The sequence below is a fragment of the Hyperolius riggenbachi genome, chromosome 1, assembly GCF_040937935.1.
Source record: "Hyperolius riggenbachi isolate aHypRig1 chromosome 1, aHypRig1.pri, whole genome shotgun sequence".
NCBI lineage: Eukaryota > Metazoa > Chordata > Amphibia > Anura > Hyperoliidae > Hyperolius > Hyperolius riggenbachi.
This window is the reverse complement of record NC_090646.1, coordinates 269,018,643-269,046,170: the sequence shown is the minus strand read 5'-3', so window position 1 is coordinate 269,046,170 and position 27,528 is coordinate 269,018,643. Positions and strand designations below refer to the sequence as shown.

Genomic DNA, 27,528 nt, shown 5'->3' with positions numbered 1-27,528 from the left:
CGTTCGTCGCAATGCCGCGACGAACGACTCTGGGGGGACACGCATGTCCCCTCCCCAAGGCTCATACGAGAGAGGGCAAGAGGGGGAGGAGAGCGAGACACTCACGAAGCAAGCCGGCGGCTTGATCTGTTTAAGCCGGGCGCATCCGGTGGTTTACATTCACAGGTTGACGTGAAGTAATTATGATTGGAATTAACATCAACAGCGCCACCTGCCGGATGCGCCCAGCTAACGGATAAGTACCGAAAGTTATTACTAGCTTTAGAACTCTCAGTAAACGAACACTCCACAGAGATTTCCTGTCAATGCTATAGATGTTGCTGCATTTGATACATTTCAGAAAGGAAATCAGGGAAAGGAAAGATTTTACAATGAGCAAACACTGACTATTTAATTTATAAATAAACAACATTGTAAACAACAACAACATTGTAAACAAATGAGCATTATTTAATTATTCATGATATTATTTTGACTACAGTTTCTCTCTAAATCTGCTTGGTCTGGGTTATTCCCCTTGTCACCTAGTTGTTTTTGATTTTAGTTTATTTTTAATACTGCAGTGATCCTTATACAAAAACAGCACAATCTTGATATATAAAATACAAATGCCCTGGGAATGATGAACAATTGGTACATTTAGAAAACAAACCTACAGAAAAATTCATAGATCAATTTACTAGAGCTCTTTCATCCAACAGGCCCATCATTTGTTTTCTATGGCACTATTTTTAGTGCGTGACTGCATGCTTAGCTTGCATTGTTTACCTTTTCTTAGCTAAACCATGTGTATAAATGAGCACCACTGCTTTCTATTCAGACTACATTTTAAATCACTGGGGCGTCAAAACTTTGCTTCCACTGGATGTGAATGCACTTGTCTTTCCATTTTCCTACTTGTGAACATAAGATATCCAAAAGAAACCAGACAGAACTGGGCAGTGTGACTGGTCCTGCCCCAGGTAATGCTAATGGAATGCTGGGCGATTGTCCCCACACAAAGCAACACAGGAGCCTTTTTTTGCCTGACAATAAACATTCAACAGCTGAGGTTGGAACATAGATTGACAAAGTCTCGCTTTTCAGGTGACACACAACTCCAGGAAGTTTGATGTCTGGTAAATACGCAGCCCAATTATGATCAAGCAAACCAGTTACTAAATACACAGCCCTATTTGAAGTCCTATTCAGAAATCCAAATATCAAACAAACAAGGTGTGAAATAAACTGATTACTTTTGTTTGAATCCCCTATGCTTGCTTCCCACCTGGCTTGTCAAACAGGGACTCAACTGATTATTAAAAACAAACAAAGCTTCAGGATGCCCAAGGAATATGTAAAAAACTAAATCTGCAGTACTCCTAGTAGTATGCTGATCCTGCTGTAAAGTTGAGTTGTCTTGTTCTTGCTCTGTACTCTCTTACCAGGATCTGAACCTGGAACTGTAGTGCTGCAGGATGAGAGTAGTAGCCAGTTTGCCACTGTTCCACCCAATCTTCTTCATTGTGCTCTTTGTATTGCTTTACAGAATACAGGTAAATTATATTAACCACAAAGAGTCTTTATTATCAATCCAAAGAAAACATCTCACGCTAGTGTTGAAGTAGGTGTGATTATGCAGCACAAAACATGCTGAAGCCTGAAGGTTTGCTCATACTGCAGCCGCATTTAGGAGACATGAAAGTGCACCTCAGTGGGATTGGGCTGACCTCCCAGACTTTTCCAATCTCAGTCTGCTTTTAAACATATGTTGGAAAAGGGACAAAGGAGATCACAATTGTGCAAACCTCAGCGAGGGCTAAAGTTAGGTGCAAAGGATATTGGAGGTAGAGATGGCCCGAACGGTTCACCGGCGAACTTCGGTGGTTTGCGTTCGCTGACTTTTCCGGAAGTTTGGTTCGCCCCCATAGTGCTTCATGAGGGTCAACTTTGACCCTCTACATCACAGTCAGCAGGTACATTGTAGCCAATTAGGCTACACTCCCTCCTTATGCCCCCCCTCCCCCTATAAAAAGCAGGCAGCGTCACGCATTGGACCTGCATTAATTAGAGAAGGGAAAGCTGCTGCAGACTTTTATAGGGAAAGCTTAGTTAGGCTCTTGTAGGCTTCTTAGCTTGCTCCCTGCTGATTCTTATTGCTAAAAAAGCACCCCTCAACAGCTCTTTTGAGAGCTAATCTTGTTCTTGTGATCTATTTTTTTTTTTTTTTTGGTAACACTGATTTTTATTAAGCAGATTAAATAATACACAAAGACCGTTAGAAGATTGGAAGTTAACTTACAAATCATATAAAATTTAAGAGTCAGTGATGTAAGAGTCTTAGGGTGAAGAGTTCTTCAGCCAGTCTTCATGTGGCTCGTAGATTTGTTTACTTCTCTGAGATGGATTTTAATAATATACCTATTTCTTTAGAGAAGTAGACAGCCTTGTATATGGGGGGGTGGAGGGAGGGGGGGTATGAGGGGGGGGGAGGGATTAGGGGGGGGGGGGGAGGGGGGTGGTGTAAAAGGGATAAGGGAGGGAAGAGTTTAATTATTATTAAAGGTCAACCAGCTAAATAATCAGCAGATAGCAACAATTGAAAATAAAGAACTGATGGACAACAGGTCCAAGTGGGTCACGATGGTCAGATATCCCGCATATCAGTTTTGATAGTTACCTCAGATGAGGTTAGTTCTATTTAGAGATAGAGGGAAGGAAGGGCCTAATAGAGAGGATTGTATAGAGTCCTTGTATTGGGTATAGAGGGGATGATATGGGGATTTGTTTTTCCCTCAACTACCACATTCACTCCAAAGCCCATTCGTCTCCTTCAGCATCCCAAAAAGATTTAAGCATATGTTCTGCTCAGCTAGATAATAAAAGTGGCAAACACGCTGCACCATTGACATCACAGGACAGTTGCCTATAAAACTAGACTTCTGACTCTGGGCTCAAGCTTCATTCATCTTACAGATCGTTATCTTCATCTGGCAGTGCTGTGGTCTGGGCAACCTATATATCATGTTCATGTGGTGTTGCCAAGGCAGGATCCATATCCACTTCGGGTGGGGTATGGGGAGGCATGGCTAGAGGCTCAAGGTTTGGGTCCCCTATCAGCTTCCTGGCAAGCCCAAGGGTAAATAGGGTACTGATCTATTTTTTTTTTTGTGTGTGTCCCACTGACACTTGTGTTGCATAGACAGCCTTGGTAATTCCTACTGTGTGTGCTACTGTCAGGCCCAGCACATTCAGTGACTACCTGTGTGTGCCAGGTGCACATTGCAATACCCTTCACTGCATATACCTACCTGTTCACTGTGCACCCACCTACCGATGTGAGCGCACGCAGTGTCACTGTGCCTGTCCGGTACCTGTCTGTGTGTGACAGGTGCACATTGTAATACCCATCACTGCATATACCTACCTGTTCACTTCAGTCAGTGCACCCACCTACCTACGTGAGCGCACGCAGTGTCACTGTGCCTGTCCGGTACCTGTCTGTGTGTGACAGGTGCACATTGTAATACCCGTCACTGCATATACCTACCTGTTCACTTCAGTCAGTGCACCCACCTACCTACGTGAGCGCACGCAGTGTCACTGTGCCTGTACGGTACCTGTCTGTGTGTGACAGGTGCACATTGTAATACCCATCACTGCATATACCTACCTGTTGTTCACAGTGCACCTACCTACGTGAGCGCATGCAGTGTCACTGCGCCTGTCCAATACCTGTCTGTGTGTGACAAGTGCACATTTGTAATACCAGTCATTGCATAATTGTTCACAGTACATGTGTGACCGCACACTGTGTAATATACCACTCCGAGCATACCTGTTAACTGCACCTGTGTGACAGCTGCACATTGTATTGTAATACCAGTCACTGCATACATTTCACTGCATCTGTGACTGCACATTGTATTATACCTGGCAGTCAGTGCATACCTTTCACTTGAATTGATGGCAGACTTGCCCTCCATAACAGATTCTCGTTGATTCGTCTCATATATAGAAGGGTCTCGAAAGTCCTCCTGTATTGTTATTTTTTGTCATTATCTCGGGACTTGCATGCCATGCCTGCTGCCTTCCTTGGATGTGTGGTGGTAGCCGTTTCTCAGGCTCCAACTCCGGAGCTTTCTTTAACAATGGTAGAGAAAGAACAATCGACAGTATGAGCAGCGATGGACTACTGGGTGCGCAGGCTTGACCTGTGGCCAGAGCTGTCACAATTTGCCATCCAACTTCTGTCTTGCCCTGCCGCAAGCATCCTGTCAGAAAGGACCTTCAGCGCAGCTGGAGGCATTGTCACTGAGAAGAGAAGTCGCCTAAGTCACAAAAGTGTTCAGTACCTCACCTTTATCAAAATGAATGAGGAATGGAACCCGGAGGGCTACTGCCCACCCCAAGACTAAGTCAGTCCCCACACACAGCATCTCTGCCTGCACGCCGTATCACTCCCTGCCCCAAGACTAAGTCGCTCCTCACACAGCACCTTTGCCCACAGGCCGCTTGACTGCCTTCCCAACCACCACCAACAGGCTCCAGGACTCCAGGTGAATTCCTGAATTTTTAAGGCCGCTGCTAGCAGCGTCCGCTATACTACTTTTTCTGGTGTGTGTACATGCCTGCCTAATTTTTCTAGCTGCACTGCAGCTGCAACAACAAAACAAAACGCCAATGACAAACGTGCCAATTCCCCTTCATGATCATTACCTTGCTACGGTGAAGGGGCTTACGCATCACAATGAAATGAGGGGGGGGCACAACCACGATAATAAGGTCGTTGCTTCATTGTGGACACAACAAATTTGATCAGCTGGACAGTCACTGTTGTTCTATCATTGAGCTACCACAGCCCGGCGACCATATGGGCTTGAAAACCGCCACGGCCTGCACTCTTGCCATGGTGCGCACCAGTACAGCACAGTCGTCACAACACAAACAGCTGTTTGCGGTGCATTACACAGTGAGATTGGTGTGTCAGTGTGAAGCAGTACTCTAATTACACTCCCTGATTGATGTATACACATGCAAGATGTTTTAAAGCACTTTAGGCCTGCAATTTAGCATTCAATGTGCCCTTAGAACACTGCTTTGCGTCAAATCCAGATTTTTCCCCGGGACTTTTGCCATCTACCCCACTCCGCCATGCCGCCCTCCAGGTGTTAGACCCCTAGAAACATCTTTTCCATCACTTTTGTGGCCAGCATAAGTGTTTCTAGTTTTCAAAGTTCGCCTCCCCATTAAAGTCTATTGCGGTTCGCGAGAAACGAACTTTTGCGGAAGTTTCGCGAACCAAAAATCGGAGGTTCATCTCCATTGGAGGAAACGGAGCAGTAGTCCACAGGAACCAATCAAGTATTTAGATTGAACAAGGATTGGGTGTTCTGGGATCAATTTTTGCATTTCTTTGTAAGGTAATTCTATTATGTGCAAAGTCAAAATATACCATACACATATGCATTTTATTTTGCAGACAAATACATGTAAGATTTATTTTTACTTGCCTTATCAATACTGTTTACTTTGTCAAGGTTTGTTTTTACCTTTATAACTAGCAGTCAGACCCTTTAATAATGGGGATGCAGTGGCGGGGGAGCGGGCATAGTTACAACTCACTTTCCGCCGCCGATCCCCACAGCCTCTATCTCCTTCCTCCCTCCCAGGCATCCATCGCATTGGTAACAGCGCCCCCCTGTGATGACATGACCGCATGTCATCACAGGGGGCGCTGTTACCAATGCGATAGACGCTGGGAGAGAAAGGAGATAGAGGCTTCGGGGGATCAGCGACGAAAGGTGAGTTGTAACTACTATGCCCGCTCCCCCCGCCACTGCGGGGCACCTACCTATCTAACCTATACTGCAGGCACCTACCTATCTAACCTATACTAACCTATACTGGAGGCACCTACCCATCTAATCTATACTGGGCGAACCTACCTATCTAACCAATACTGTGGGCAGCTACCTATCTAACTTATATGGGGGCACCTACCTATCTAACCTATACTCGGGGCACCTACCTATCTAACCTATACTCAGGGCACCTACCTATCTAACCCATAGCTCCCAACTGTCCCTCTTTCGGAGGGACAGTCCCTCTTTGGGAGCCCTGTCCCTCTGTCCCTCTTTCCCCCTCATTTGTCCCTCTTTCAGAACTTTGTCCCCCTTTCTATATAAATATATATATTTCTTTACTAAAAAATGTGTTTGATTGACTCTAAACTTTATTCCCATCCTTTAAATTGATATATTACTCATTTTAAAATGTTACTATGAAGGAAAATCAACCAGGATAGAAAGGACCAGTGTGGTCTAAATTATAAAACAACATATTTTTCTTATGAAATCTTTATGGTATGCGTGACTGGGGCGTGGCGGGGGGCGTGGCCAGGGGTGTGGCAGGGGCATGGCTTAAGTGTCCCTTTTTCTCATCTCAAAAAGTTGGGAGGTATGTCTAACCTATACTGCGGGCACCTGCCAATCTAATCTATATTGGGGGAACCTACCTATCTAACCTATACTGGGGGCACCTACCTATCTAATCTATAATGGGGGCAACTGTACTGCCTACCTATACTGGAGGCACCTACGCTTCTGCCACCCAAGTGGGTGTGGCTTACGGGTGTATGGGGCTTCATAAGCTCCTATTACCCGGTGGCCCCATGAGTTGTCAGTTCCCTCCTGTGTGCAGCATTTCTGTTATAGTGCAGTGAATCTTTTTATGTTATAATGTCCAGCATTATTGCTGTACAGTCCACTGCTGCCTGTGGACAGGTGTTGTGGTTGTCTGGAGCAAGCACGTGGATTATAGCGCAGGAGATTTGGGCGCAGCCAGTGCCACCATAGACCGTACTAGGAATTACGGCTATAGTGGCGCACAGTGAATAACTTTGGCGCCGTCAAAAGATGGAGCTGAAGCTATTTAAAAAAAACCTGTAATTTGGCCGCCAGCAATAGCTGGACGCTGAATTACATCATTCCCCACCAGCCTCGTGGACGTGGAGGGGGAATAGTAATTAACGCGGTCGGGACTTGTGCAGGAGCAGGGTAAGCCGTGTATTGGCTGTATCCTGCGCCGAAGTCTCCTGGCAGCTATTTCTCTCGTACGCGTCAGGAGAGCGGCCAACTGCTGTACCCCAAGGCTTGTGATTCCTGAGATCACATCATATTATGGACCACGTGTGCTGGAGGAAAGCAGGTCTGTACTTTCATCTATATTCTAAAGTAATGGTAAAGAACAGGCTGCTAGTATGAACAATAAATAAACCATTATTTAACCCTTAGTTAAAAATAAAATTAAACAAATAATACAAATAATGTATTATTATCTGGAAATGTCAGCATCCTTTGGCTCAGAAGCTGTTCTTAGTAGACTATTAATCTGTGGGTCCGTCTATGTATGAGGTCCTCTGACTGCTAGAAACTTCAGAGATTATCTGCACTGTTGCCATCCTGCCAGTTACCTACAGCCACATATACACAATATGGTCCCTGGTAGTCTAGTGGTATCCCCCTTATCCAAGGTAGTGCAAGGCTTTTCAACCTGTGGTACGCGTACCACTGGTGGTACTTTGCTGTTGGCCAGGTGGTACACACCAGGTTTGCCTGCCACTTTATTGCCCGCATGCCACTTGTCCTGGTCCTGTCCTGCCTCCACAAAGTTTGGCTCCTCCTCCCTCGCTCCTTGCTGTGCTGCTCTGCAGCATACTTCAGACCTCAGATCAGTGGGGAAGAGACAGCCAGGCAAATAGTGCACAGTAATGGTGCAGATACAGAAAGGGACATCACTGCTCACTTCCTGTACTTGAAGTATACACGCCGTCACCATGCACCGCTTGCCTGACTGTCACTTCTCTGCGGCTGGCGTACCGATGATCTGAGGTGTGAACTATTCCGCAGGGCAGCACAGCAAGGAGTGAGCAAGGGGGGAGCCGAACTTTGTGGTGAGTCAATGCCTAGCTATCAGCTCTCTGATGGTGGAACTAGGCTACCTATAATTATGCAAGAGGGGAGGGGGGGAGGGGCGAGCACTGTAATAATAGTGCGGGAGATTCGGGTGCAGCCGGCGCCATCATAGGCCGAAATAGGAATTACGGCTATGGCGACTCAGTCAGTAACTTCGGCACCATCAGAAGACAGTGCTAAAGTTGCTTTTAAAACGCTGCAATTCGGCTTCCAGCAATAGCCGTATACCAGCTGTATCCCGCAGCCAAGTCTCCCGGCGGGCAGTTCATATGTATGCGGGGGAGGGGAATACTGACAATATGTAGGCTTGCTAATTGTAGTCATTTTCAACACCAATGCCTCCTACTTTTCCCCTCCCATATGCCCTCTTCTTTTCTTAAAGTGTACCTGTAAGAAAAAAGTGGCCGGGGGGTACTTACCTCAGGGAAGGGGAGGCCTTTGTATCCTAAAGAGGTTTCCCCCTTCCTCCACAGTAGAAGGGATCCAGCTCTTGGAGCCCCAAAGTTCTCCTTGTCTGTGTGTGCGCATGCGCAGTAGTATTTGTTTTCCTTGACTGCAGTGCTTGAGTTTAGGTCTTCTTTGAAGAGGTTCTGTGGGATTCTAAAAATCAATCAAACAAGCTGACACTTATCTGGGGCTTCTATCGGCCCTCTGCAGCTGTAATGTCCTGTGCCGTCCTCCTACGATGCTCCGTTTCCTGCCGCCGGTCTCGGTTTAATATTTGTCTTAAACAGACGAATAATCTTAGCACCTGCTCGCGTCGTCGGGAGCTTACTGCACAGCCGCAGTGTAATAACTTGTGTGATTACACTGGGACCGGCGGCGGGGAACGGAGCATCGGAAGAGGACGGCGTGGGACATTACCGCTGCAGGGGGCCGATAGAAGCCCCAGGTAAGTGTCAGCTTGTTTGATTCTTAGGATGCAAAAGAACTCCTTTTAAGAAGAATACGGAGGCTGCTATATTAATTTCCTTTTAAACCATATGAGTTGACTGGCAGTCCTGCTGATCTATGTCTCTGCAGAAGTGTCTGAATCACACCAGAAACAAGCATGCAGCTAACCTTGTCAGATCTGACAATAATGTCAGAAACACCTGATCTGCATGTGCTTGTTCAGGAGCTGTGGCTAAAAGTATTAGAAGCAGAGGATCAGCATGATAGCCAGGTAACTAGCATTGCTTAAAAGGAAATAAATATGGCAGCCTCAATATGCCTCTCACTTAATTTCTCCTTCAACTGCTCACTTTTTTCACTGTAGTGGTCCTTTAAACAGTTGAAATTTGGCAGTTGAAAAATGGCAGTTGGAAAATGACAGTTGGAAAATGGCAGTTAAAATTTGACAGTTAAAAAATGGCAGTTAAAAAATGACAGTTGGAAAATGGCAGTTAAAATTTGACAGCTGGAAAATGGCAGTTGGAAAATGACAGTTGGAAAATGGCAGATAAAATTTGACATTTGGAAAATGGCAGTTGAAAAGTGACAGTTGGAAAATGGCAGTTAAAAGTTGAACTGTAATTTTTCAACTGTCACTTTTCAACTGCCATTTTCCAAATGTCAAATTTTATCTGCCATTTTCCAACTGTCATTTTCCAACTGCCATTTTCCAGCTGTCAAATGTTAACTGCCTTTTTCCAACTGCCATTTTCTAACTGTCATTTTTCAACTGTCAAATTTTAACTGCCATTTCCAACTGTCATTTTTAACTGCCATTTTCCAACTGTCATTTTCCAACTGTCACATTTTAACTGCCATTTCCAACTGTCATTTTTCAACTGCCATTTTCCAACTGTCATTTTCCAACTGTCAAATTTTAACTGCCATTTTCTAACTGTCTTTTTTCAACTGTCATATTTTAACTGCCATTTCCAACTGTCATTTTTCAACTGCCATTTTCCAACTGTCACATTTTAACTGCCATTTCCAACTGTCATTTTTCAACTGCCATTTTCCAACTGTCAAATTTTAACTGCCTTTTTCCAACTGTCATTTTTCAACTGTCAAATTTTAACTGCCATTTTCAAACTGTCATTTTCCAACTGTCAAATTTTAACTGCCATTTTCCAACTGTCATTTTTTAACTGTCACATTTTAACTGCCATTTCCAACTGTCATTTTTCAACTGCCATTTTCCAACTGTCATTTTCCAACTGTCAAATTTTAACTGCCATTTTCCAACTGCCATTTTCCAGCTGTCATTTTCCAACTGTCATTTTCCAACTGCCAAATTTTAACTGTTGTTTCTCAACTGTCATTTTCCAACAGCCAAATTTCAACTGTTTTTCGATTGCCATTATTTTCCAACTGTCATTTTTCAACTTCCATTTTTCGACTATCCTTTTCCAATTGTTTTCTTCTTCCTTTCCTATTTTATTTATTTCGCAAACACAAGCCTTGAGATCCTCAATGTTGAATGTTGATTTGCCACCTGCTTTTGTGTTTTGGGGGCTAGATTTGCATCACGATTTGCACAATTTAAAACTGGCTATCTCTAACAGTGACAGGTGTCAGATATGGTGGCTGGATAGAGTACTGGTTAAGGGCTCTGCCTCTGACGTAGGAGACCTAGGTTCAAATCTTGGCTCTTACTATTCAGTAAGCCAGCACCTACTCCGTAAGGAGTTCTTTGGGCAAGACACTCTAACACTGCTACTGCCTACTGGGGATACTCTAGTGGCTGCCTCGCATGCGCTTTGAGTCCAACAGGTAAAAAGCGCTATACAAAAAAAGGAATTTTTATATGGATAACTGTAGAGAGGGAGTGGAGGAAAAAGCCTATGTTGGCTTTTTATCTTCTTATCTTGCTCCCAGTATAATGACCCATTTATTGTCTTCAACTTTCATAGTGGTTCTCTTTCCAGGCTAGCACTTTTAGCCAGGGGTGTTTTGCCTGATCTGTGCTGCGTGGACTCTCCAGCCCACAGCACAGATCAGGATTATGCCAGGGCGATCAGACTTACCCCCTTTTTTCCCCACTAGGGGGATGTCCTGCTGGGGGAGTCTGATCGCCGCCGGCTTGCTGCGCTTTGCGGGGGGGGGCTCTTCAAAGCCCCCCTCCGCAGCGTTTTCGGCGCTCTCTTCCTCTCCTTCACTCCCTCTCCTTCCTTGGGCTGCACAGAACGGATATCCGTCCTGCGCATTGTAGTATAGGCTTCAGCCTATTATATGCCGGCGATCCCCGGCCAATCAGAGGCCGGGGATCGCCGATCTGCCTTACGCCGCTGCTGCGCAGCAGCGCCGTATGATGTAAACAGTGGGGATTTCTTCCCCGCGTGTTTACATTTTGCCGGCGAGCCGCGATCGGCGGCTCTCCAGCTGTTCACGGAGACACCCTCCATGAACTGACATGGAAAGGCCGCTCAATCGAGTGGCCGTTTCCATGGGAAACCACTTAAGACCTGCCGACGCCTATCGGCGTTAGGCGGTCGTTAAGTGGTTCTTGTCTACTCCTTCTCTATCTTAGTGCTTGGTACTGGTGTTCCTCCACGATGGCGACCCTCTTTTTCTTGGGCTACTTCAAATGTATTTATTTAATGTGCATTATGGTGATTTATTGTTGCAGAGTTGTTTTTCAGATTACTTGCACTGTTTTTTTCTTGATAAAGAGGTACTTTGTTGCTTTGGAATTTTGGATTATCTTAATTACAGAATGAATTACAGATCTTTCTGTACCAATTTTTTTGGAGTGCCAACCATTTACTTCTCTTTACAAGAATGTATGGCATGTGTTTTGCTTTGCATGGCAGTATTAATTGAAATGAGACAGCAGTGTGTTGGCACAAAAATGCATGCAGCAGCTCATGGTCGGAACACACTGCTGCACAGCACATGAGAGGCTGAGACACATCACTGAAATAAGCTCAGCAATGCAGCAGTGCTTCCTGACCTTCAGGGCTCGTTTCCACTATTGCGGTGCAGAATCGCCTGGATTCCACCGCTGATGAAATCGCATGCGGATGCGATTCCGCATGCGTTTTTTGCCGCGAATTCGCATAGGTGAGGGTATATGCGATTTTAACCATGTCACTGCCTGTGTGAATTTACATTGGTACCTATGCGAATTCGCATGCGAATTCGCAGCAAAAAACGCATGGGGAAAACGCATGCGATTTCCCTATTAGATACATTATGTGCGATTCGCCTGCATTCCACACGCAGGCGAATTCTGCAGGGTGTTCCGTGCAGATTTTCTCTGCACAATAAAACGCTCCGGCAGACGCATAAGTGGAAACAGGAACATTCACTTATATTGTCTATGCGAATCCGCATACGCAAGACGCATGCGGATTCGCGATAGTGGAAACGGGGCCTGACGGTTGTTATCAAATTACCATTTTAAAGGACCACTATAGTGAAAAAAGTAAGCAGTTAAAATATTTCAGAACCAACATGTTTTGGACTAGTGGAGTTCCTCATTGGGGTTACAAAGGGTTTTCTTTGTTTTTTTAAATCATTTCCTAAATGGCAGTTGCTAAGTCTAACTGACAAAATAGGACCAGAAAGCATCCCTACCCGCACACTATTTTGGCAGTCAGATTTAACAATGGCCGTTCAGCAAATGCTTTTGAAAACAAAGGGAAACCCTGAGACTCCATCGTGAGGAGATGGACTAGTCCAAAACCTGTTGGTTCTGTCAGCTTTTGAAGCGGGCCTAAACTGAGAGCTTCCTCTCTGCTCTAAGGAGAGAAGCAACAGCATCATAACTTTAAAGAAAAACATTTCTTTGTTACAATTTACAGAAATCTTACAAAAACCCTTCAGTGTTTACTTTCTGGTGTCCTAGGAACACAAAAGGGTTAACCTCCTGTGTTTACATATTAGCCCAAACTATGGAATAGAGTGGCACACCTGACAGCCCTAATTTACACTTGCTGTTTACTTGTTGATAAGGCCTAATTAGTCAGGCTAATCTCTCTAGACCAGGGCTTTGCACCTGTGGTACACTTGCCACTGGTGGTACTTTGCTGTTGGCCAGGTGGTACACACCAGATTTGCCTGTCGCTTTTTTGTCAGCCTGCCACTTGTGCTGTCCTGCCTCCACAAAGTTTGGCTCGCCCTCCCTCGCTCCTTGCTGTGCTTCTCTGCGGCATACTTCAGACCTCAGATTAGAGTGGAGGAGACAGCCAGGCCAACGGTGATGGCGCAGATACAGAAAGTGACATCACTGCTCATTTGAAGTATACGCGCCGTCACCATGCACCACTTGCCTGGCTGTCTCTTCACTGCGGCTGGCTTACCAATGATCTGAGGTGTGAACAGGGCAGCACAGCAAGGGGGGAGCCGAACTTTGTGGTGAGTCACACTGCCTAGCTCTCAGCTCTCTGATGGTGGGACTAGGCTACCTATAATTAAGTGCATGGGGGGTCTTAAAGTGTACCTTGTAAGAAAAAAGTGCCCCGGGGGTACTTACCTCAGGGAGGGGGAGGCCTTTGTATCCTAAAGAGGCTTCCCCTTTCCTCCTCAGTAGATGGGATCCAGTGCTGGGAGCCCCATAGTTCTCCTCATCGGTGTGCGCATGCACAGTAGCTGCTCTGCATTTAGGCTCCAGCAGAAACAGCCAAGCCCGATCGCATCCAATCTACTGTGCAGGCACACTGGTGGTACTTGAAAGTTTTCAAGCAATAAAATTGGTACAATTAGTGGAAAGGTTGAAAAGCCCTGGTCTAGTGGTCCTCCCCAACTACGCAGCTGAGTTTGGTTGCAGCTGAAAGTGCAACTGATAAGTGTGTGTCACCCCTTTTGGTTCCTGTGACGATCACCTCTCGCCTCTCACTCGTACAGCCGGCCTCTTTTGTCGGCATGTATTTGGTCCTGGGTTGATGACGTCATCCGGGACCTTGTACATACTGACACAAGAAGCTGGTGTTAGTACAAGTGACAGGAAAGAGCCAATTACCATCGGAACCAGGAGAGGTGACACACTTACCAGCCATGCCTTCAGCTACTGGGGGAAAATCAGACACCAGGGTTTTACACGATGGTTAGTGCCCTACTTCTTGCCTGCTGTGATCAGCACAGTAGGAGGGATGGAGGGGCGCACTTTGGTGTCTCAGCCTTGGGTACTGGAGGACCTTATCCCAGCACTGCTAGAAATCATCATGTTGTGTCTAAAGGTGGCTATACACTGATAGATTTGCAGCAGATTCGACCATCAGATAGATTTCTGGCAGATGACTGTCAAGTCCAATCTGACAGGAATCTATCTGATGTGTGCCTAATGATCTAAATGCATTATTGGACCATTAGATCCAATGTAACTCTATGGGCCATCGATCTGATGGCAGCAGCAGATCGACCTAGATCTTCCATCCTGGCAGATAGATCAAATCGATCAAAATCGATCAAAATCGATCGAATGGGGAATTTGATAGAATCGATTTCTGATTGATCGATTCTATAGAATCGAGCGATCGATGGCTGCAATCGACCAGTGTATGGGCCCCTTAAGTGCAGCCTCGATGTGACTCCATTCAATGGAGATCTTTCCACTGCCTGTGCTCAGTGTTAGCAATTCTCTAGCCAGAGCACAGGAGCAGATGACAGGAGGTGGGTGAATGTGCTACTTGTGTGAAATGGGCCTTGTAGTAAAATCAAAGTTATTTTTATGGTGTTTTGGGGCTGGAAGTTTGCCTTCCCTGTGTAATAAATGTATATACCCACAATGCCACTTTTATCTAAATTTTTATCTCAGAGATCTTTCTAACACATAAACATATACATCTGTGACTGTTGTTACTCTTATATAAACCAGCAGATATTGAATAATTACAGTCAGTTTCATGTCACTACAACAATGCTGGAATGTAATACACAGTCTTTAAGTGATTTAACCTTCAAACTTAAAACTAGTCTTTGTCCCAGTTTTCATACATGGAGAAGGCAGACGAAAGCTGATACTGCTAGCAGGCTACATTCTTCTAGAAAGTTGTTCAAGTGTGCACCTGTAAAACTGTTAATTCTTCAGAATTGTCAGAAAGATATATCAAGTGTTCAGTAAAACACAAAGCAATAACCTGTAAAGCACCTGTTTCAAAACCTATTAAAGACAAAAGACAAAGACAAACACTTATATAGCGCTTTTCTCCTGGTGGACTCAAAGCGCCAGAGCTGCAGCCACTAGGACGCGCTCTATAGGCAGTAGCAGTGTTAGAGAGACTTGCCTAAGGTCTCCTGCTGAATAGGTGCTGGCTTACTGAACAGGCAGAGCCGAGATTCGAACCCTGGTCTCCTGTGTCAGAGGCAGAGCCCTTAACCATTACACTATCCAGCCACTATTATGTGCACAGAGCTTTCATTGATTGCACTGTATCACGCATCAAGGCTATTCACTGTCTGTACAAAAATATATCTACATTTAATTATGAGTTGTTGTAATAATAATAATAAATCACAATAAAATGCAGAGAATATTTAGATGCAACATAAATCCACCATAATTGGAAAGGATTCTATAAACACATCTTTTGCGTTACCAAAAATTCTACAGAACGGGAGAACATAAGAGAACCTTCAAAATATAGATTGTACTTGTAAATATTCAGGGGCGTAGCAATAGGGGTTGCAGAGGTTGCAACCGCATTGGGGCCCTTGGGCAAGAGGGACCCCAAAGGGGAAACAGTAAATTCGGGCGCCTGAGGCTAGTGGACAAATCGGGCGCCGCCATTCACTTCTATAATAAATATCGTTTAATGGGCGCCCGGTAGGAAAAAAGGGCGCCGGAGAAAACTAACGTTTTAAAAGCGGCGCCCGGAGACTTAATGTTTTATTACTGTTTCTCATGATTACACATTATTTAATGATTTATACATGTTTAAATATTATTTTTAAACGAAAACCAGTACAATATTTTTCCCAAACATTATTTTTAAACGAAAAACATTACTTTTTTTTTTTTTTTTTTTTTACATTATTTTTAAACGAAAAAAATAACAGGGGGGTCTTAGGTTTAGGCACCAACAGGGGGGTCTTAGGTTTAGGCACCAACAGGGGGGTCTTAGGTTTAGGCACCAACAGGGGGTCTTAGGTTTAGGCACCAAAAGGGGGGTCTTAGGTTTAGGCACCAACAGGGGGGTCTTAGGTTTAGGCACCAACAGGGGGTCTTAGGTTTAGGCACCAACAGGGGGGTCTTAGGTTTAGGCACCAACAGGGGGGTCTTAGGTTTAGGCACTAACAGGGGGGTCTTAGGTTTAGGCACCAACAGGGGGGTCTTAGGTTTAGGCATCAACAGGGGGGTCTAGGGGTTAGGGGTAGGTACAGGGAGGGTTACTTAGTAATTTTTTTTTTAAACGTTATTATGCGTTTCATTATTTAAACGAAAGATTAACGTTTTTACAATTGCCGATTTAATACACATTATTTAATGATTTATAACGTTTAAAAACATTACTTTTAAACGAAATACATTTTTAAACGTAATCCATGTTTATCGTTAAAAACCCGGCGCCCTTTTTTCCCATCGCCCCTTTTTAACGTACGCCCCCAAAGGGCCCTCCCTCAACTACGGTATTAGCTCTCTATTGGTCCTGCGCTTATAATAATGACTTCTATAGATACTTTGAATAGTGGTAATCATTAACAAACTGCTCCCCATTCCCTTCTTGCACCTCTGACACTGTAGTTGCCATTGGCAGGTTTTGGTGTGCCATCTCAATTGTTATGTATAGAGTGTTTGGGCGGCCCCAATCTAAAGCTTTCATCGGGGCCCACAGCTCCTTAGTTATGCCACTGTAAATATGTGTACTTAAAGTGGTTCTGAACCCATATTTACGATTGTAATAAAATTATTCTTCAGTGATAACTGTGACAGCATGTTATGTCAGTTTACCATAAGGCTAGTTTTCCACTTGTGCATTTTGTGTCAGATTTTTCTCTCAGAAAATTCGCATTGATTTGGCAACTAATTGTAGTGAATGGGGCTGCTTCCATTCAATGCGAATTTTCGTACACATTTGTACACGTGAAAAAATCTGAGGTCCTGCATAATTTTTCAGACATTGCGTACGATTTGCATACAATGACTAATGCAAATTTTCGCATATCAAAATGCGCATAAAAAAGCGTACAAATTTACAAGCGAATTTTCATCAATCAGGAAAATCTTAAAAGAATTTCGCACTACAGTGGAAATGTAGCCTTAAGTGGCACTCGTTGCTGACAAGTTTCACTGTTTTTTTTTTTTTTTATCTTTCTCATGTCAGGTCTGTAGCAAGCTTTGTAAATGCATGGTGGAAACTGATAACACTGTAAAAATGAATTCTGTAGTATGTGCACAGGTTACATTGAATAAATGACTTAGGTAACAAGAGAAACAAAATAGGGAACCGGGCACCAGCCAGCAGGAAATGCCAGAACAATAGCACTATTGTTGCCTCTGAAGAAGCAGTTCTATCTGTGAAACGGCTGTCAGGCTTTTGCAATAATCTGTCAGGAACCTTGGGGATGTATTAAAGGTGTTGTGTGCAGCATTTCCTGCTGGCTGGTGCCCGGTTCCCTATTTTGTTTCTCTTGTTACCACATTATATGCTGAATGATCCGGAGGCACAGCTTCTAACTCCTGCTACCCCCTTGGGTCTGCCCACCAGGGTATCTAGTGCCACTCTACGTGTCTACTCTCTACTAAATAAATGACTTACCTTCGAACAACCAGGAGGAGGCTCTTGTAGGAACCTTTTACAAGTGAAATGGCTTCCCTTCTTGAACTGCTTAATTCTACATCATTGATTCTCACCACTTCATCACCCACTTGGAGGTGACATTCCATTGCATCAACCTTCCCCCCTTCTTCAATCTGCAAATGTAAACGTTGTATTATTGTACTTGACATGTAGTGCATTTGTTAACATCTATGTGAAGATACTCAGGTCAAAGAAAAATTATATTCCAACATTCCCATTAAAGAGAACCCAAGGTGGGTTTTACAAATCCTATTAGCACACAGAGGCTGGGTCTGCTTATAATGCCCAGCCTCCGTCACTATACAGTTCTCACCCAGGCCCCCCCCCCCCCTGCGCTCTGCTGGCCCCCATAAATCAAACCGCCGTGATTGCGACACACAGCGTATCGCTAGCAAGCTGTTTACATGTAAACTGTCACTCTCCACCGCTCCCCCGCCTCCTCTATATCGCCACTCCCCGTCTGCATCCCTTCCCTCAAATCAGCGGGGAAGGAAGGGACGCGGGTGGGGAGCGGCGCCATAGAGGAGGCGGGGAGCGGGGGAGAGTGACAGTTTACATGTAAACAGCTTGTTAGCGATACGCTGTGTGTCGCTAGCACGGCGGTTTGATTTATGGGGGCCAGCAGAGCGCAGGGGGGGTCTGGGTTAGAACTGTATAGTAACAGAGGCTGGGCATTATATGCAGACCCAGCCTCTGTGTGCTAATAGGATTTGAAAAACCCACCTCGGGACAGCTGCACTCCTTAAAGGAGAACTGTAACGAGAGGGATATAAAGGCTGCCATATTTATTTCCTTTTAACCTCCTTGCCAGTCCAATTCCCGCCGGCAAAGAGGCAGCGCAGCACTTTTTAAAAATTTTTATTTTTTCAAATCATGTAGCAAGCCCAGGGCTCGCTACATGATAGCCGCTGAGCGGCGGCATCCCCCCACCCACTCCGATCGCCTTAAGCGATCAGAGTAAGCAGGAAATCCCGTTCAGAATGGGATTTCCTGCAGGGTTTCCCCGGTCGCCATGGCGGCGGGGCGACGTCACCGACGTCATGGACGTCGGGACGTCAGAGGGAATCCTGATCCACCCCTCAGCGCTGCCTGGCTCTGATTGGCCAGGCTGCGCAGGGGTCTGGGGGGGCGGCTCGGCGCGGCGGGTAGCGGCGAATCGGTGACGATCGCGTACCACACGCAGCTAGCAAAATGCTAGCTGCGTGTAGGAAAAAATAAAATTATACAAATCGGCCCAGCGGATACCCGGCAAGGAGGTTAAACAATATTAGTTGCCTGGCTATCCTGCTGATCCTCTGCCTCGAATACTTTCAGCCATAGACCCTGAACAAGCATGCAGCAGATCAGTTGTTTCTTACATTATTGTCAGATCTGGCTGGCTTAGCTGCAATCTTGTTTCTGGTGTTATTCAGACACTACGGTAGCAAAATAGATCAGCAGGGCTGCCAGGCAACAAGTACAATTATGATATAAAACAATTTTCTTCCAGTTGATAAAAAAAATCAAATGAAAAACAAAAAGAATTAAACAAAATCTGAAAAGGGTGCAATAAATTTCCAGGGGCGCACACGTGGCTGTGCATGCGCAGTGGACAATTTATTGGAGCTGACAAGTAGACAATTTGGTCTCTTTCACACAGACAGCTTTGAGGACAGGTAACATCCAGCCTTTAACTGCTTAAAACTCTGTCTATGTAACTACTGCAAAATCAGTGTCCATTCACATGTATGCAGGAAGAAGCCAACACAGTTGAGGGCCATAAGGAAACTGCTATATGCAGTATTTACCGCCCACAGCTGCATATGTGTATGTATTTGAGGTTGAGGTGGTTTTACCACTGTGGGCCATAGAAGCAGAATGAGGAAGCTACAGCCACCTAGTTACAAATATCAGATGCAGGGACAGAACACTGTGTGCGATTATGTGTGTTACGCTTTATTATTTTCCTTTTTTATGCACTTTAATCTAAAAAGCACTGCTTTTCCCCAGCATTGGATCTATATTAAAAATAGCTGTATGTATCTAAAGAGGATACCATATTTCAGCTTATTTCAGCCTAATAAGATGGGTTTTGTATTATTCCTCATAAGTTGTAATTGTAGCTGGCTGGTTCACATTCCTTTACATTCTTGCCAGCTTTACATTCTGGAAATCCAAAGACAATTATTTTTTAATCCCCTAAACTTTACCCCCACAAGCATTCTTCCTTCAGATTCAAACGCATCTTAGGATCTTAGCAAAACTGAAAAAAAAAAAGTGAGACAAAACTATTGACATGCTGAGAAATGTGGGGCACAATTCTCCTGCCTGACTCAGACTCCAAAATTAGAATAGAAACTTAAAGCATAGCTGAAGTGACATGCTGAGATAAACATAAGTACATATAATACTGCCCCTAGTAAGATATTCTCTGAAGTCCCTTTCAGTACAATAACAGTTCAAAACCTTAATTTTTCTATGCAAAAAGAGCTTGTCAAATTCAGTCTGCTTTCCTGAAAAGTAAATAGAAGTTAAAACAGCTATCATATTTGTACTACACATAGAATTAATTATCTCACAAGTTTATTTTCACTTCAAGTTCACTTTAAAGAGGAACTCTGGAAAAATGTAAAAGAAAAACAAATGTGTTGTACCTATAAACTGTATGTGTAAACTCTCGCAAAGCTATTTGTTGCACCTTTGCTTGTTTGTTACCATTTGTACTTTCCAGCAAAAGTGAGTATAGAAATGAGTATAGCTGTACTTCTTGTGTAGGGCTAGGATAACAACTGGTCTTAGTTACCATGATTATACTCCTGTTGTTCTCACAAGGTACCAAGTTTGAGAGTCCATTAAGGCCACAGTGTAGGGGAGATGCTGCTGTTGGGGGGGAGGCTTGACATGGAAGAGAGAGACTGCTGCACATGGAGAACTAAACTGCAACTGGAAAAGGAAGGCTGCAAATGGGGAGTGCGTGGGGATGGGAGCTGCTGCTTAACAAGTTGTTGTAGGAGGAAGGGGGAGTGTCTGTGGTGGGGTTAGCGGGTGTGGCTGACTATTGAGGTTGCACATGGAATACTGGGTAGCCAATGATAAGAAGGGGCTACTGCATATGTGAAGGCTAGTGCAAACAGAAGGGTGTTTCTATGGTGAGGGCACTGCACATGGCAGGAGCTGCATAATGGCCCATACTCACGAGGGACTTTTGTCGCCTCAACACGCGGCGCGCGCGTGTTGCGGCGACAGGTCGCCCGTGAGTATGGGCCGTTGCACGCGCGCGCACCCCGAACTGTCGCCCGTCGCTCTTGTCGCCATGCGATTGAAAGTTTCAATCGCATGGCAACAGTCGCCGCCGCACCTCCGCCGCAACTGTCGCTAGTCCGCGTGAGTACGCGGACTAGCGACAGCAACCTCCATAGAGGTAAATGGAGCTTCCGGCGGGGGGAGGAGGAACGTCGGCGACAGCTTCCGTCTCGCCGCTGGTCCCTCTTCCGCGTGTGTACGCGGAGGGACCTGGAGAGAAGCTGTCGCCGGCCTGTCGCTAGCACGCTCACGTGTGCTGGCGACAGGCCACTTCTGCAGCCCGTGAGTACGGGCCATAAGAAAGTTGGTTTGTATGTGTCTGACCCTGCTTGAAAAACTGTGCTGATATTCTACTAATGTGAAGGAGTAATGAATTTAATGAATAAAGATAATAAGTTTTAGAATTCTTCTCAAGAAGCATTAGTGGCAAGAGGTCTGGCAGAGGCTTGGAGTACCTGCAGGCATCAAACTTGCTCTCTGCTATTCATTTTGAGATAATCAATAACATTATAGCAGTGTTTATACTGCAGGTCCAGCATAGAGGGCTTGCTCCATTCCTCTTCACATTCTTCTGGCAGCAGGAGAACACAGGAAAGTGGTTGATGTAATCACAAAAGTGCTGTTAAATGTAATTGGTGCCAGACCCACAAACTGGCTGTCAGAACTATCATTGCTGGAAGAAACCTTTGCTGAAGCTCTCTCCAGTTGTCTGGCAGAAGTCATATGAAAGAGGTAGGAGGACCAACAAACTGGGAAGAAATTGTAAGAACTAAAGTCAAGAATTTCTCTAGCTTTTTATTTTCAAAATGAACTTTGTGGTGTTGATTGCTTGAATTTTTAAGAATGGTACCTTAGGGTAACTTTCACACTTATCCTGCCTGGATTCTGCCATGTTCTAAGTACTTCCACAATGGTTCTTTTATTTGTAAGCAGCATTTTATGACTCATATCTTAGTCCATATCACAATCAATGCCACGACTAAAAAATAATGAAAAAGCCAGCGCTACATATACATAACTTAATGAATTATTTTCCAGCAATTGGCTTGATGTGGTGGAACACTGTCAGATGTTTGGAGATTCACATGCTGGGCCCCCAAGAATCCTTGCAGTTTTTAATGTGCCTCGGATAAGATCTATGTGATAACTGAATCATTCAGGGTTGTTGGTCAAAAGAGAGCTAAATAATTTAGTAACCTTTTAACCATTTCAGCCTTCAGTGTAATTTCACCTTATGGACCAGAGCAATTTTCACATTTCAGCACTCCTCCCTTTCATTCCCCAATAGCTTTATCACTACTCATCACAACTAAATGATCTATATCTTGTTTTTTTCGTCACCAATTAGGCTTTTTGGGGGAGATATTTTTTCCTAGTAAGTATCTTACTTTGTATGAATTTTAAAGGGAAAAATAAGGAAAAAAAATGAAAAAATACATTATTTCTCAATTTTCTTTCGTTATAGTTTTAAAATAAACAGTACTACTATTGATAAAACCCACAAATTTAATTTGTCTGTTTGTCCTGGTTATCACAACATTTAAGTTATGTCCCTAGTACAATGTGTGGCGACAATATTTTGTTTTGAAATAAAGGTGTATTTTTTCCATTTTGTGTTTTTGGTTTTCTCATTGTACTCTATCAGTAATTACAAGATCTTATTTGCAAATAGAACAGCAATACACCCTAATGACATACATATTTGAGAAGCTGAGTCTCTAAGGTAACTATTTAGGTATTCTCTTTTCAATTCTGTTACTTTAGTTTTTTTTTGCAAATGTTTTATTTTGTTGCAGAGTATATGAAAATAACAATTTTATTGCTTTTGATTCAGTTTGCCACAAAACAAAAATCACTCGACATATGCTCTAGCCCTCAAATACCCTAAATTCTATTCTCTCACTTGTCACGGTTAAAATGATACCCTATATACATAATCAGATGGCTTTTTGGGCACACAGCACGCTGTTAACCACAAGTAGCACCACTGGATTTTTCAAGGCCATTTTTTGTACAGAAAGTAATACAGTCATTGTTTATTAGCAAAGGCCCTAGAGTCTCAGTACATTCGATACAGGTCACAAATGTCACCATTCTGAAAAATAGAGACTCAGGCCTACTCAGATATGTATACTGTGTAACATTTGGGCCAAAGTGATTTTGCTGAAATTGCACCATAACTTTGAAAATGCTATTTTTTTACAGTTTTTTTCACTTTGCCAGTAGAGAAAATTCATATGACAGGGGCCTCAGCCCTCATAAACCACAAATTATATTCTCTCACTTGTCACGGTTAAAATGATACCCTATATGCATAATCAGATAACTTTTTGGGCACACAGCACACTGTTAATCACAAGTAGCACCACTGGATTTTTCAAGGCCATTTTTTGTACAGAAAGTAATACAGTCATTGTTTATTAGCAAAGGCCCTAGAGTCTCAGTACATTCGATACAGGTCACAAATGTCACCATTCTGAAAAATAGAGACCCAGGCCTACTCAGATATGTATACTGTGTAACATTTGGGCCAAAGTGATTTTGCTGAAATTGCACCATAACTTTGAAAATGCTATTTTTTTACAGTTTTTTTCACTTTGCCAGTAGAGAAAATTCATATGACAGGGGCCTCAGCCCTCATAAACCACAAATTATATTCTCTCACTTGTCACGGTTAAAATGATACCCTATATGCATAATCAGATAACTTTTTGGGCACACAGCACACTGTTAATCACAAGTAGCACCACTGGATTTTTCAAGGCCATTTTTTGTCCAGAAAGTAATACAGTCATTGTTTCTTAGCAAAGGCCCTAGAGTCTCAGTACATTCGATACAGGTCACAAATGTCACCATTCTGAAAAATAGAGACCCAGGCCTACTCAGATATGTATACTGTGTAACATTTGGGCCAAAGTGATTTTGCTGAAATTGCACCATAACTTTGAAAATGCTATTTTTTTTACAGTTTTTTTCACTTTGCCAGTAGAAAAAATTCATATGACAGGGGCCTCAGCCCTCATAAACCCCAAATTCTATTCTCTCACTTGTCACGGTTAAAATGATACCCTATATGCATAATCAGATAACTTTTTGGGCACACAGCACACTGTTAATCACAAGTAGCACCACTGGATTTTTCAAGGCCATTTTTTGTCCAGAAAGTAATACAGTCATTGTTTCTTAGCAAGGGCCCTAGAGTCTCAGTACATTCGATACAGGTCACAAATGTCACCATTCTGAAAAATAGAGACCCAGGCCTACTCAGATATGCATACTTTGTAACATTTGGACCTATGAGGTTTTGCTGAAATTGCAACATAACTTTGAAAATGCTATTTTTTCCAGTTTTTTTCACTTCACCACTAGAAAAAATTCATATGACAGAGGCCTCAGCCCTCAAACACTCCAAATTCTATTCTCTCACTTTTCACGGTTAAAATGATACCCTATATACACAATCAGATGGCTTTTTGGGCAACCAGCACAATGTTAAATCATAAGTCAACAGCAAGGTCTATAAACCCAAATTGGTACTCACCATTGTAGAAACTGTGGAAACATGGAAGCCTGAAGAGGGTTGTAAGCCAGGCCAGGGGTCAGAGGGTTTTCGGCAGCCATGCCAGGGTTTCAGAGGTTGTTCATCAGCAATGCGAGAGGTCAGAGGGTGTTCGGCAGCAATACAAAAGGTCAGAGGGTGTTTAGCAGAGGGTGGTCTTTAGCCATTCCAGAGGGTCATTGTCAGACATGCCAGGGTTCAGAAGCCGGAAGGTCATCAAAGGGCAAAAACAAAAAGAAAATGTGCAGTGGGAAAAAAAAGGGGGGGGGGAGGTCTCTAATAATGAAGGACTGTGTGGTATGCCCCAAAACAAGGTTTGAGGCAAAGTCCTGGTTTGGAGGGACACTGGGCAGTGGTACCGTGTGTCTCTTCTGATTCGGTGTTTCCTGCACACCTTGCACCGTTTCTGTGGGTACTTTTTGCATGTCGTTTCAGGGAGTGGCTCGGGAAAATGTTTTTCTTGGATTCGAATGATATCCTCAGAAGCATGTGGGTCTCTGGCAGGTTGGCCGGATTCTAAGACCAGGGAATCTATAACGTCCTCTGTGAATTCCAGATATGCGCCCCTATTGCCTGCTTTGTTATAGATGATAAATGCATTGTGTAGGGCCATCTGCATTAGGTAAAAAGCAAGTTTTTTGTACCACACCTTCCTTTTGCGATTTACACTGTAATAGGAAAGCTTTTGGTCGGCCAGGTCGACTGCCCCCATATATTTAGTGTACTCTGCGATAGCAACAGGCTTCACCACCACCTCTCTTCGAGATCTTACAGTTTTTGTTGCCTCTGTGTGAATGGTGGATAACACTCGGACGTCCCTTTTATCCCTGAATTTGAGTGCAAGGAGCTCATCACTGCGGTAGCTACACAACTCCCCCTTTTTCAGTGTCTTGTTCACAACTTCTTGTGGCAGGCCTTTTCGATTTGCTCGCACTGTACCACAGGCTGGGGTCTCTGCAGCAAACAAAAATTTAAAAAGGGGGATGCTGGAATAAAAATTGTCTACATATAAATGGTACCCCTGGTGCAACAATGGGTTGAGCAAATCGATGACTATTCGCTCCGTTGTAGTCATGTAGGGGGGGGCATCCGGCAGGCTGGAGGAGGCTATCTTTGCCTTCATAAACACGAAATGAAAAAGTATAGGCAGTCCCACTCTCGCATAATTTGTACAATTTCATGCTATATCTGGCTCTTTTGCTGGGAATATATTGTTTTATCCCTAGCCTCCCATGGAAGGGGACTAGGGACTCGTCAACTGCTAGATGTTGGTCTGGAATATACACCTCTTGGAATCTGGTGTTCAGGTTATTTATTAGGGGCCTAATTTTAAATAAACGGTCATGGGCTGGGTCCTCACGTGACACATGCTCGGCGTTGTTGGCAAAATGCATGCACCTTAGCAGCATTTCATAGCGCATTCTGGTCATTGCAGATGAATATAAAGGTGCAATGTGGATGGGCCTTTTTGACCAGTAATGGCGTAGCTGTGGTTTTTTTGTGATTCCCATGCTGAATGTGAGGCCCAAAAAAACTTTCATTTCTGCGACATTTGTGGGTTTCCACTTTCTAGCAATAAGTGAAGTGGGGCTGGCTGTTGTGACTTGTTGGGCATACTGATTGGTTTGTTCACAGATGTACTCGATCAGTGAATCGGACAGGAAAATTTGAAAAAAGTCAAGTGGCTTAACATTTTCTGTGTCAATTTGTGTGCCACTTCTGCCTGTAAAAGCGGGTAGGTTAGGGGCCTCCATATTAGAAGGTGACCACTGTGGGTGACCAATTGCATATGGCACTTCGTGTCTTTGTGGCACCCTTGCTGATGTTGGCTGCCTTCGCCTGCTAACCCTCTGACCTCTCTGACTGCTGGTTCCAGCAGGTTCAGGTGTTGTTGGGTCTTCCAGTTCTGAACTGCTGTCGCTGCTTATGATAGCGTTCCTAGCCTGTGCTCCTCTTCTCTGCTGAGCTGGCGGTGGTACAGCATCATGTTCTGAACTTGAGTCCTCATCGCTGTCAGTCAGGGGCTCAGAATCAGAAATTGGAAGCCATTCCGTATCAGAGTCAGTATCCAACTCCTCTTCCTCACTACTCATCTGAAGAATGACGCACGCCTCTTCTACACTATACAATCTTTTTGCCATCTTTGCAGTATAGCTCAATATAGCACAGGCAGGTGAATAAATAAAACAGGGTTTTTTTTTGTGGCGGGGGAAAGGGGGAGGGGTGGAAATAAGGCTGGGGGGAGTATATGCGTATATATAATATACGCAAGTGGCTGCCTTAAAAAAAAAAAAACCCTGATCAATAGGGAAAAAAGCTCTGATCAATGAAAAAAGCTGGAGGAGAGGGGTGGGCTTGGTAATGGGAGGCAGAGGGTTAATGGGGGTGAAAGTAAGGCTGGGGGGAGTATATGCGTATATAATATACGCTAGTGTCCGCCTTAAAAAAAAAAACCTTGATCAATAGGGAAAAAAGCCCTGATCAATGGGAAAAAAACCCTGATCAAGAAAAAAAGCTGGAGGAGAGGGGTGGGCTTGGTAATGGGAGACAGAGGGTTAATGGGTCTATTTAATAAAAAAAAAGAAGATCCACAGAGTTCCACACTACTCACAGGCCTGCCAGTGCTTCTGTCACTTCAGATGAGCAGAACTGCTTATCGGAGGTGAAGTAGTAACAGTAAAGTAACTCTGTTACTTTATTTACAAATATTCTATGAATGACTATTGCCATTGGCCTATAGCAATAGTCATTCAGGCAATCAGGCTCTGTGATTGGTTGAAGGAACACCAGTTCCTTCTCATCAATCACTGGGCAGTCAGGGGGGCATTGTGCACGTGGGGGGGAGTGTTGTGCACGTGGGGGGGGAGGACTTTATTTACTTTATTTACATTTTTATGATTGCTGAATGACTGAATGACAGTCATTCAAGCAATCTGAACACTCTGATTGGGGTCTAGGAACGTAAGTTCCCAGTCCCCAATCACCGGACAGACAGCGGCAGACGGCGGGCAGCGTGCACGCGACCGTGCACGCGCACGATCGCTCGCGGCGGCGCGATTCC

At 44.2% G+C, this 27,528-nt stretch overlaps 1 protein-coding gene across 9 annotated transcripts in view; it reads right to left on the bottom strand.

The window, feature by feature from the left end:
* Positions 1-27,528, bottom strand: part of SHROOM3 (shroom family member 3) — a 460,954-nt gene that overhangs the window by 317,531 nt on the left and 115,895 nt on the right. For 8 of the 9 annotated variants that reach the window (XM_068233528.1, XM_068233529.1, XM_068233530.1 and 5 more), the window contains one exon: positions 17,585-17,739. In XM_068233528.1, coding sequence (XP_068089629.1) covers positions 17,585-17,739 — 155 coding nt within the window. Of the gene's footprint in view, positions 1-17,584; positions 17,740-27,528 lie in introns of those variants that run through there. The other variant, XM_068233536.1, reaches the window with a different exon arrangement.